Genomic DNA, 13003 nt, shown 5'->3' with positions numbered 1-13003 from the left:
TAAAAAACAAATAATTTAAAAATATATAAGTTTCTAACTAATTTTAATTATATTTTATTTTATATTTTTCATAGTAAATCAAATATAAGAAAATATATTTAATTTTTTTTTGGGTAATACTTTTGAATCAAACATAATTAAAAAGGAAAAGTCTAAAAATGAGAATAGTAGCCAATAATGAAACAAAAAAAAAAAAAAAAAAAATCAAAATATGGGATTTTTCTTGAAGATTTAAATAATTATGAAACATGTTTTTACTGGGTCTGATGATTGTTTGCTTTAAAGAATCATGGTGTTGTATTTTAATGTGAGTATGTTTTCATATATATATATATATATATATATGTATGTATATATACAGGAGGCCCAACTCAGCCAGAGGCCCATCAGTCTGGGTTGAACTGGGACCCAATCCAGGAGGCTTTGCGGAACCTTTCCTCTTGGGACATGTAGGCTTCTCACTAATATAAGTAATATTTACAGAGAACACAAACAATCTATAACCATTCAGCCTCAAAGCATTTCATATTTCCTCACTGTGTACTTCTTCACATCTATATCTATTGCATATAGTTTTCATAAACCTATCTCCATCTTACAACATTTTCTTATTTTATAAGAAAATTTAATATTACCGTCGCATACCAATATAAGAAATATTCTATATATATAATATTTTTTTACAAATATATATATATAAATTAGGAATTTAAAACATTTTCCAATATTTTCCACTTTGAATTTTCATCAAGTCAATTTTCTATCTTTTTATGATCTAGGAAACTCGTTAAAACCAAATCCGGATCTAGGAAACTCGTTAAAACCAAATCCTTACTCGACACTTAGGCTTCCTTGTGAGCTATGCTCTTTTTGTGTGTGGTAGTTTTTTTAGTGCACAAGGGTTTGTCATGCACCATAATCTCGTTATATGTTATGGATCATTCTATTATACTATAAAATATTATAGAAAACAAAAACTAGATACAATCATTGGGTTTAGATCTCACTTTTTATATTTACACCATAAACCATAAGCCTTCTTAGTTCTCACTCCATTCGATATCTCTAATATTATAATCACATATATTTCTTATAAACACTTCCCAGCAAGATACATGTATTTGATTTTCAATTATTGCGATAAATATTTTATTTTTTAAAATAGGAATCGAAGGGTTTGTTTTTATTTATTTATTTATTTATATACAACTTTAATTTTACCGAGCAAAATACAAAAGATAAATCTACGAACTTTTATTAATTATTTTGTATTCTCACCATAATCAAATATTAAAATTAAGGCTTGGAAGAAAAATTCTTCATAATAATGAGAATAATTCGTCCATTTCATTTAACAAATGCATTTTCGAAAATATATTTCGCATTGGGAGCTCATAAGATTTAGTACTGAATTAAGACTTTAAATTTGTAAAACATTATAATCAAATTTATTGTGCGAAATGTAATTTATTAATAATAAAATTTATTTTTGAAAAGACATTAAATATATGACCACATGAATTAAAAGTTCCAATGATAATTATGACATAATAATGAATAAGTCATATAAGAGATCAACGAATTAAGCATAACCTAAACTAGTTAATTAGCTTGATGCCATCTTCAAATCATATTTAAGAATTGTGCTTGATTAATTAGATCATGTTGCCTCTTAACAATCCCTATTGTATAATACGTTTATACTCATCTTATATTAAGTAAACACCAAAAAAGGGGGTGAGGAATCGGGTATTATACAAAGAAACCTTCAATTTTTGCAGTTGATTAACCGATTTTAATGGGCTGTTATAATTTTCTTCAAATGATATCTTACACTTAGGCAACATTCATGCCTCACTTGAATTATTTCTTCAAATGATACCCTATACTTAATAAATTCAAAATGATACTTTACACTTGAAACAATCCGTCACTAAGTTTACAAGATATTGATATTTCAAAGACAAATTTCCTAGTTATAGTTTTTAGTTTAAATAATATAATTGAAATTAGGATTAAGATGCACTAAATTGATATGCAAAGTTCTAAAAAAGGTGCATTGAAAAACACCTCTTAAGGCTTGAAAGATTTGGAACCATTTTTTCTTCGATAAATGAATTAGCGGATCAAGTTATTTTACGGTTTTTTTTATACACATTTTCGGATTGGGTTATGGTGCATGTAGATTGTACTTCATGGTCCATTTTCGATTTTATGGATTGATTGAGTTATAAGTAATGCATTTTTTTGCTCTTTTCTTCTCCCTTTGGCTTTGTTGCCATGTATACTTTGTGTATATTGTTAGGTGTATTTTAGGTTTTCTTAATACAATTGTTTTTACTTATAAAAATAAAAATAAAAATAAAGAGGAGGATGGGAAACTAGTCGTTAGGCCTTGTTTACATCAGCCATTCAGCTTGGGCGGTCAATCGGTTTCATGACTGTTAGTGGTAGGCAAGTACAACAAATCGCCATTTAAGGTAAAAACCTCAACTAATTGATTTATCAATTGATCGGTTGACGTTGAAAACCTTGATTGGCGGCCACTACCAAGATTGGAAGCTCAAACCCCCTTAATCGGTTGACTTTTTTCTTAATAAGTCAATATGTTCCTCAATTGGGTGACCTATAGGTTGATGTATTGACCTGATTTTCCAAGATTTGAGAAAATTTTGATTTTTTAGTTAAAAATATTGAGGAAAATAGGTTAAACAAAGTGCTTAGGATTTTAGAAACCTTTTAATCATGAATAACATTAATCAAGGAAGGTTTCATTTAGAAAGATTCTCCAATTTTGAAAAGATTTTTAAGATAATATTTGAAGTCAATCGTATTAGTTTACATTAAATTAAATTTGATCAAGTCTCTTTTTTATTTTTTTTAATGTGGAGAAAGTTTCTGACGCAAGTATGAACTCCTCTCATCCTATAAACACATTTTAAATTCGTAAGGGTTCTTAGACCCAAAACAAACAATATCTATATGGTTGGATGTAAGTCGTTATTAATTATATGAAAGCGAATTCCTCGTTGGTATGAGGATTTGTTTGACCTGTAAAAGATATTTATCTGCTTGACCCTATAATTATGTGGGACACACATTAGATATGAGATATTTGTGATGTCTCACATTCAATATAAAAGAAAGTCCCTAAATTCATATAAGGGTTCCTTTTATGCGTTTTAAAGTCACAGGACCACATGGTAGGGTACATGTTGTTACTTATCACACTTAAATATGAAAGTTAAAGTCGATCCATAATTTATTAGTCATTACTTATCACACTTAAATATGAAGGTTAAAGTCAATCCATAATTTATTATCATTAAGGAGTCAATTATTATCATTAAGGAGTCACTAAGTTTTTTGTCCTATTATAAATTAAAGGCTATATTTAGTTCCTAATATTAAGGAAAGAAAAGGAAATGGTTTTCTCATTTATAATGAATAATAGAAAACAAAACAAATAATTAAAAATAGTAAGAAATTTATCATTTTTTTAATATTTAATTTTATACCAAAGGAGAAAAATAAATGAAATAAGTTTCAAATAATTTTATATATATATATAAAACAAAACAAACAAATATATATTTGTTTGTTTTGTTTTACTTTTCCACTTTATATATATATATATATATATTTTTTTTTTCTTCTTTATTTCCCCTCAATTTGTTTTTTAGAAATTAAACATGGCCTAAAGCTTATCAATTACATGAATAAACTTAATTTAATAAATATGGTTTTTTCCCCTTTTCATATTTTTAGGTGAAACTTTAATAGATTTTAAATACCTTTTAAGTGATCTGGAATGTGAACGACACTTTTACATCTACCATGAGAATTGAGATGAAGTCGTCAGTAATGTTGAAGTCAAATTTATGCTAAGATAAATGCAAGCGGAGAAAAGTTGACTTTTACAGATGGGTATGATAAAAATAATAATAATATGAAATGGAAATACCAAAATGTGTGTAAGATACAAGTGGGGGCAAATGGGAAACCCACAGCCCACAGCCCACAGCATAGACAGTAGCATTGAGGAGTTGATAGGGTGATGGGGTTGGTGGTGGGGAATGGAGAAAGGTATAGAAAGAGAGGGAGACAAAAGGCATGTAATTAAGGAAGGGAGAAAGAGATGTAACAGATGTTCCTGAAATGTTCTCCTTCTCTCTTCTTTGTCTTCATATTTATTTATTTATAGACTTGGACTGGCTCTCCCCCACTCTCTCTCTCTCATATTTTTGCTGCATGGGTAGCTAGGAAAGCGTGTTTGTCAAACTCCAAGAAGAAGGAGAAGAAAGAATAGAAGAGAGAAGGAATAGTCAAGCCTCTGCGACTGCTGATGATCAGTACAGATTAAACTCCTTTAATGCCTTAGTTTCAATTTTTGTATAATAATAACAGTTGAACACAGGGACAGAGAAAGGAGAAGGCATAAGAAAAGGGAAAAAAGAAGATTAGTCAAGTCGAATGGGAGAGGGGGAGGGGGGGTGGTCATGGTGTTGGCACTGTCCAATAAATGCGAGGTAGCATGGTGAAAGAGGGGGGTTTATTTGCATTGGCATTGGCATCGGCATCGGCATCGGCATGAGTAAATGGTGGTGAGAGGCTGAGAGAGAGGGTAGTAGGGGGCCGGATTGAATGTGGGGTCAGAGGGACAACCCGAAATAAATGCTTACTCCTTTAGCTTTTACCGCCTTGCTCCGTAACGCGTGCTCGTGTCGGGATATCCCCCTACCTTTAAAACCGTCCCTTTCACTTCATGTCACCTCCTCTCTCTCTCTCTCTCTCTCAGAGTTCTCTCCTCTCTTCCTTCCTTCATCCCGCCTTCTCATTTTCATCCTCTTTAGTCCTTCCTACAACTCTACTCTTCAGCCTCCTCCCCCCAACCTTTTTGTCCTTTTTATTTCTCTGACCATGTGGAGCTGACTTGACTTCCTTTCAAAAATCTTTATATCCTTGAACCATCATATTCATATGTTTCATGCCCCTCATTATTGGGATTATCACTACCTCTAATTCAGCTCTTCATTTAATAAGTTTTATTTAGGAGGGATTTGTTCATTTGGTACAAATTTGAAAATGAAGTTGAAAATTGGAAAATATTGCATATTTAAGGAGGATATATACATATATGTTCTACGGAAATGAATGGGTTGGGAACCATAAATCATGGGGGGGGATAGAAGGGTGATGGTTTCAGCATCCGAGGCGTGAAACTATGCTGCGTTTTGATTGAATGATTGGATGGGCAAGCCAAATGAAGATAAATGTCCTTGAAATTGAGGAGAGGTGGGCATCCTATTTAAAGAAATGGAAATCAACACTAAAAGATACATTTTCATAATGAATGATTGGCTCCAAAAAAATAAATTGCCGTCAATTATTGCAACCTCATTCATTATCATGCATGAATACTTCAATAGTGCTCTCCAATGCATCCAATTAAGACCCATTATAAAACAAGTGTGTCCAATATAAAAATTAAGAAATTACTTTTAATTAGAATTAGTACTTTTAGAAATCAGATCATTGACTTCCCATTTAATACTAGACTGGGGCTTTGGAGGAATTTCTATATTTCATGTGAAATTTAGAGTTTCCCCTGAATTCAAGGGTTTTGGTATTCCTTGGGATTGGACAGAATTAGAATAAAAATTTGAAAAAAAAAGAAAAACAAGGGAAAGAAACTGTAAGGAAGGGCCTAGTTGAAAATGGTTGGCTTGGGTTAAAGGGTCAACAAAATAATATAGGGTATTATGATAGGAGATTTAGTTGATGTAGGGTGTGGACTGGGAGTGAAGTGGAGAGCTGAGAGCGGAGAGTGGAGAGTGGAGAGTGTGGATGGAGATAGATGGCATGGGTCATGATTGTTGGATATGAGTAGATGAGATCCACTGATCTGATCCGCACAGCATATGGGGGGCATTGGCATTGGGGGTTAATTTGGATGCATATATACATAGTAGCAACATACATGCGCATGCGGCCCCCATGCGTCAGCAGTACCTGATGAATGAGAGAGACACTGGCGAAGCATTTAAAGCTAGAACATCATTGCTCAAGTACGTCATCATTGTCATGCAATGTTTTTGACTACGTTTGAAATGAGAAATCACAAGTTTTTCTTTCCTTCTTTCTTTCTTTTAGGGGGTGAGGCTTCACCTCATCTTCTCTCCCATCTTTTCTGTGCAGCAGCAGCAGTAGCAGCAGCAGCGGCAGCAGCAGCTCCTCTATGGCATGGCGTTGGATTTTGAGTTTCCAATTTCTTTTTTCGCATTACAGTAAAAGAGTATTAAATGTCTCCTCCTCTCGACATTTCCTCTGCAACGGCCTTTCATGCTTCTGCCAGAGTGAGGGCAACTTTTTGGGGGGTTGCCTTTCTTTATTTCCCACCCACCTCTCACCAAGTCTTTTTGTCTTATTGAGTTGTCTTCTGTTTTGTTTCGGAAATGCCCTCCTTCTTGTATAATTGGTCTTTATGCTTAACAGTCACCCTGCCATCCTAACTATTTTGGCTCTAGCATTAACTATCTATTCCTGAGAATAACAAATGCTTCCCTTCAATCAAATCTCATTCCCAACCTGATCACCCCTCAAATCTTAATGCATTAAGTATTTATTCCTTAGCTTTTATATGTATTTTTTAATAGTCTATGACCTCTTCAACACAATATTCCACTTTTATTCTTATCAAACAGTAATGAAAATAATCTCGAATATCATGAATGATCACCATGGGAAGATCACAATGAACCTCTCTGCATGCATGTCGCCACAGGCTGGAAGAAGAAACATCTTTCCATATGATACAAGTTAAGATTTTAGACTATAACATTTAATCTATATATGTTTTAGGTTTATCAGTAGATAGAGAACTGTTCATGTCTAATTACTATCTTATGTATTTTCCATGTTTCACAATATTGAAAATTAATAATGTAGGTCTGTTTAACTGTGTAAACAGAAAAAAATTATTAATCTGGGCATGGCACATTTTGAGAGGTCGTCCCTAACCATGGGTGTTACTGTGACTGGAAGAGTAAGTACTCAGTACAATTTTGGCAAGACAAGAATATTTATATATATATTCTTTTTGGGCAAATGACAAGACGAGATGAAGATAATTAATATATTGAGAAAGATTAAGAGGCAGTACACTAAATATAACAAAATTGTCTATGAAAGGGTATTAAGATGAAGTCAACACTAAGCTCGCTCGCTCTCTCTCTCTCTCGACTTAAAATGCTGAATCTTGTTCACAACCTGCATGTCAAAACCCAGAGGAAAATGTTAATAAATTGGTGTTGTAAAATTGCATACAAACTGAGAGAAGTAGAAGAAAGATAGATGTTATGCATTTGTGTCAATCAGAGAGGATGGCAAGCTGCAAGGCTGAAGGTAGCTATAGGGTCATATATACACCAACACCAAAATGATAAAATCCCAAAGGAAGTACAGGGGATGATGTCAAATTCGAAATACATGAGATGACTGTCTCACGCAACCGTGCGCATTGTAGGCTGTATCATGAGAAAAAGTGAGGAGTCAGGACACTCAGCCAAACAGTTTCCACTGTGAGCCCCATAAAACTTGTTATATATTTATATATGTTCTTGGACAATATTTGACAGCCATTTCTTTTTCATTTTCTTCTGGCGTGTGTAGAATATTTGGTCAACAGTGGGAATTGTGTCTGTATTTCATACGATACTATACATGGATCATTATTATCAGTTTGACTAAATAGGAAAAAGAAAAAAAAAAAAAAAAGTAGCAAAATGCCTACTGCATCTAAATTCAATTTATCTCTTCAAACCCTAATCTCAGAAGCTCGCTCCGTTGCCGTAAGCGTTGGGCTTCATCATCATCATCATCAACCCTCGTAGTCTATCATAGGGTTCATAACAAGAGATGGATAAAGAGAGTAATAATAATAAATAAAGATGATAATAGAAGGATGGGTAGGGGTAATTACCAACAGACATTAATGGGATTTGGAGTAAGTTTTTTTCTGGAAAACCCTAAGAGGGATCAATGCTCCGGCGATCGTCGCCTCCAGCAGCCCTCGGTTGGTGAAACTGACTGAGTTGTCCAATGCTTGCGGAAACGTTCATGGCCAGAAGGCTTGCATCGTAGTTGTTGGTAGCATCAAAGGTCCTGATCATCTGTTGTTGCTCCCTTGGGAAGAACTGGTGATGGTAGTGATGATCCCGGCCACCACCAATGAGGTTGATTCCCAGGTTCTGTGGATGGTGGTGGTGATTGTGGGTGGTGGCCGTGGCCGTGGCTGCGGCCGCTGCTGCCGCAATGAGGCCGTGACTGGTGATTCCCAAGTTCTGGTACTTGGAGAGCTCAGATTTGGCACAGCTGAGATCCATCTGGAGTTGGCGGAGTTGGTGTTGGAGGACAGAGATGACGCCCACGCAGCCGTAAACTGGGTCTCGGAGCCGCATGTCAGCCTCATAAGCCAGGGAGTTGACGGCGTCTTCGCGCTGGTGTGGGTGCAGTTCGTTGAGAAGCTTCGTCACGTTGCTGGCACCAAACACTTTGTGCACGTTGGCAAACTTCTGAGGTTGATCCGGTGGGAAGTATGGCGCAAACACACACTCCGGCTGACACTTTCGCCGGAGAAACTTACATGCTGCACATGGGGAATTCGACGATGATGCCATTCCTACAAATTATGCTTCAACTTTGAATTTTCACTCCTTTTCTGCACTGAAAATATTGAAAGGAAACACACCCCAGAGGAGATTATCTTCAAAATCAAAAGAGATAATATTCAAAAAACAACTGTAAGAGAAGAGAAACCATGATGGACACATGAAAATCCCGAGCTTGATTTAGGTTTATCAAGTCCAAAACGTGGAGCCATTTTTTTCTTTTTCTTGGGTGGGAGAGAGGATCATAAGAATACAAACAAAAACAAAAAGGCTCGTAGGATAATTATAAGGGAGAACGGAGAGCTATAAAGTCGTTTCTTGTGCAACAATGGGGCAAGCATGCCGCACAAGTTTTGGAGATAATAAAGGTCAAAACTCCCTAATGAAGCTTGGATTCTCTAAGATCTACGTTTTCTTTTTCATTTTCCTTTTCCTTTTTTCTAAGAACAATTCATTAAGGTCGTAAAATGAAGACCGTCTAAAATTCCAAAATATGAGAAAATTTGAATGCTTACCTTTGGAGGATACGGTGTAGATTTCTCTTCCCTTTTTTGCGTTTATTAGTATCTTAGGCTTGGGGTTGAAGATTCTTGGAGTGGCTGGAGGTCAAGAGATATGAACTGTAAAAGGGAAGTCAGGAAATTATGAATTAATACGCGTAAGCAAAGCTAGAATAAAAGAAGAAAAGGAAAATATATGTATACATGTGTATATATATATCTCTATATTTTCCATTTCCATATTCTGTAGCCAGCCAGAAACCCTAACCAGCAAAGGAAGGTTGATTCGGCGATGGTTGAAGGTGGATTGGATCTCGTGAAGTAGCGTTTTATTCGATGAAGAGTTTCGAAGCAGATCTTGCTTGAATTTCATAGAGATTACTTCATTTTCCTGTAAAGACGAGACTTTTGAGGGGGTTAATTGTATTATAAGATCTCGGGATGAACTCAACCAATAAATTTATTATAAAAAACAAAGGAGAAAAAAGAGAAGAACTGAGGAGGAGGCTGTGTGTGAAAGAGAGAGGGAGAGAGAGAGAGAGAGAGAGAGAGAGAGATCTTGAGATAAAAGGAGACTGCTCTCCCCCTAGTCCCTACTACCTGTTGATACTCGTGTGGAGTTTAATTAAAAATATATAAGGTGTAGTGATGCGTGGCCTCGATTTCTTCAGTCAAACCTTTCTTTTCCTTTTTTCTTTTTTTATTTTCTTTCTTGGGTTCCTTGGTTTTACTACTATTGATGAATGATGGGATCAATGAGATGAAAAAGAACATGGGGATCATACTTACAAAAGCCTTGAAGCTTTTTCACACTCTCCTCTCCACTTTTTCCTTGATCCTCAGACCTCGATCTATATCTCTTTATTTATCAGTCTTTCTTCAACGGCAACTGGCAACTGAGAACTGCAAACTGCCTGTGTACAACAGTTTATGAGTCTCCTCCTCTCCTCCTCTCCTCCTGATCTATGCCTCGCAATATCGACGGGTCATGCAGATTTGACTCGCTTTTCTTTGGCGCACTCTTATCGCTTCTACTTGTTCGCCGGAAAACAAAGAGCAGGGAACGAGCATATAAAGATGATGATGATGAGAAGGCGTTGTGGAAGAGCAAAGAGAGGGTTTAATTTAGGGGAGAGAGAGAGAGAGAGAGAGAGAGTGTCATGTGTGTGTTTTTTTCTTTTTCTTTTCCTTTCTTTAATATAATAGAGTAGAAATGAATATGGACATATATTATTAAAGAATAAATCGTGGGGAATGGGGGAATTCCCCCCAAGAGCAGAGCCTAAGGAGTCGCGGAGAAAGCAAAGCAAACAGGGCGTGAGGGTGTGGGGGCGTGAGGGCGTGAGGGCGTGAGGTCTTCTCTCTGCGCAGTGAGAGTGCACACTGCTCACTGCTCACTGCTAAGTCACAAGTCACAAGTCACAAAAGTCACGAACACCAACACTGAGAGTGGGAGATGTTTCTAAGTCTTTGAGAGCATGCTATTATATGATATATTGTTATGCCATGTTCTGTTGATGTTTGTGACATGACCCATCCTTCTACACCACTCACTCCCTACTCGTAGCAAATAGGAATTAGGAATAATAGCAAATAGCATTCTTCTTTTTTTTCAGAGTTTCAGGTATTTGACTATTGCTTCTGTCCCCTCCTCACTCCTCTCTCTCCTCTTTTTCATAATCAATGCTTCCTTAACTCATTTCCATCTCCAAAATTCAACACATCCTAAACAGCTTCATCAACCTTCTTAAGATCACTCAGCTACTGCTAAACATTCAATCATTCCATCAGCCCCACTCCATTAATTGATTGCAGTTTCATTTGGATTCCTCCTCCCAACTTCATTTTAAACTTCTACCCCATATCTGCACCTCTATAAACTTCATACTTTCCTCCTACCTACCCTCCTCCATCTTCACTCTTGGGTGCCACAAAAAACATCTCGAATTGTCATTTTATTTTATTTTATTTTATTTTTAACTAAATGTGACTAGTTCTTCTTTTATAAAACTATAAATTAAATTATTATTACCTGGCTTAATTAATAACAAAATTGTTATTATTAGTTTTTAACAACTCAAGAAAATTATTTTTAATTTTCTAAAATTTTAAAAATTTTCAAGTTAAGATATGTTTATATTTTTTTTTATAAGAATTTATATATTTTATATAAGGGTTTTTATTTTTAAAAATAAGAAATAGAAAATGTACCCCTCAATGCATGTTAAGAAATTTCATATTTAAGAAGTTTTGTTCTTATAAGGATTTATTAACCGAATTTCTTTGGGATTTTGAAAAAAAAAAAAAAATACATATTTAAATATTCAATACTTTAAAAAAATCTAATTAGAAGTTGTCTCTTTGTGGAGACAATTTCCTATAATAATATAAAAAGTATTGTAAATTTGAAAATAATTCGAAGACAGACATATTTTTATAATATTTCTTAAGAAAATGATATTTTATTTCTTTATTAAAATCCCAAATTTCTTTTCATGAAGTCAAATTTGACAGCAAATGGGGAGATGAATTTGGGCTAGCAGCTCCCACGAAAAGGAAGAATGTTACAATTGGCAAGATATTTCATATGTTAATTTTTATTTTTAAACCATACAATTTTATTTATTTTTAGAAGGATTTCTTAACCATACATTGACTTTGAGACTATGTTTGTTTCAAGAATAATTTGAGGGAAAATGTAGAGGAAAGAAAATAAGCAGAAAAAGTGAAATACAAAAAAAATGAAGGAAAATAAAATATAGATTCAAAGTTAATAAATTATTTTTATATATTTCTTTAAACTCATTTAACTTATTTTTTTCATTTATATAAAGATTAAATGATTTTAAATACATAAATTTCTAATTAATTTTAATTATATTTGTTTTCCTTTGATATTTTTTTTATAATAAAACTAAATAGAAGAAAATCATTTTCTTTAATATTTTTTTATTTCTTAAAATTTTTTGGGAACAAATATAACCTTAATGATTTTGAAATCAATTGCATATATTTTTCACAATTATTTTTTAAGCTGATATTCTATTGACATTTTCTTCGAAAGCAATGTTTTAAAAACATTCATAATAGGATATAGGAACTGAAGGGAAGATTGTAAAAGAAAAAAAAAAAAGAAGAAGCAAATTTCAAATTTTATTCCATTTATTCCATTCATCCAATAATATAAATATATCATTTATTTATATAAATTCAATCTCTCACTCTCTATATATAACTTTCAACTTCTAATCAAGGATGAAAATATAGGTAAATATGAATATATCCATTTTACGAATATATCGAGATATCGGTGAATATCTTGATAAAAATATTGGTATAGTGGAAATTGTTCAAAATTTATGGAAATACTTGAAAAAACTTTTAAAAAATAATAAAATAAACATATTAAAGTTATTTTGTAAATGTAATTGAGATAGGTATGATTATAGATAATATTTATTAATTTTTTTAGAAAAAATTATTTTAATATATGTATATTAATTTATTTAAAAATTAAAACTACTTTTATTAAAATATGTTTAACTATATTTTAAATAAAAAAATTAAATCATTTCTATTGTGGGGAAACTTTGAAAATAATACAATGTGATTATGAGAATTTCTTTAGTATGTTTGAAGGCTAGAAAATAATAAGATGTCATTAGGAAGTAGTAAATATTTTTTAAAAAAGAGCTATACGTTGCAGATGTATTTTTGATGTGGTATTGAGCAAAGGGGATCTTAGCATGAGCATTCGTTCTATTTCGTGCATAATAGATTTTCTTTTGTGGATACTTATCTTTGGTGTATAAGAAAAATAATCTTACTAAAAGA

At 33.5% G+C, this 13003-nt stretch overlaps 1 protein-coding gene across 6 annotated transcripts; it reads right to left on the bottom strand.

Annotated features, from left to right (window-relative positions):
• Positions 1-7096: 7096 nt before the first annotated feature.
• On the bottom strand, positions 7097-10543 carry LOC117917798 (protein ASYMMETRIC LEAVES 2). 6 transcript variants are annotated; one of them, XM_034834187.1, is made up of 5 exons: positions 9955-10542; positions 9438-9574; positions 9185-9289; positions 7982-8724; positions 7097-7269 (listed from the first exon to the last, which is right to left on the bottom strand). In XM_034834187.1, exon 4 carries the CDS (start codon positions 8676-8678, stop codon positions 8028-8030), a length of 651 nt encoding a protein of 216 aa, XP_034690078.1. In that variant the 5' UTR covers positions 8679-8724; positions 9185-9289; positions 9438-9574; positions 9955-10542; the 3' UTR covers positions 7097-7269; positions 7982-8027. The 6 variants fall into 6 exon arrangements, with proteins under 6 accessions (XP_034690078.1, XP_034690079.1, XP_034690077.1 ...); XM_034834188.1 differs by having other exon boundaries at positions 9438-9560; XM_034834186.1 differs by having other exon boundaries at positions 9959-10542.
• Between the last annotated feature and the right edge of the window lie 2460 nt (positions 10544-13003).

Source organism: Vitis riparia, chromosome 7 (genome assembly GCF_004353265.1).
Source record: "Vitis riparia cultivar Riparia Gloire de Montpellier isolate 1030 chromosome 7, EGFV_Vit.rip_1.0, whole genome shotgun sequence".
Taxonomy (NCBI): domain Eukaryota; kingdom Viridiplantae; phylum Streptophyta; class Magnoliopsida; order Vitales; family Vitaceae; genus Vitis; species Vitis riparia.
The sequence above is the reverse complement of the archived record's forward strand: the minus strand, read 5'-3'. Positions and strand labels throughout refer to the sequence as shown.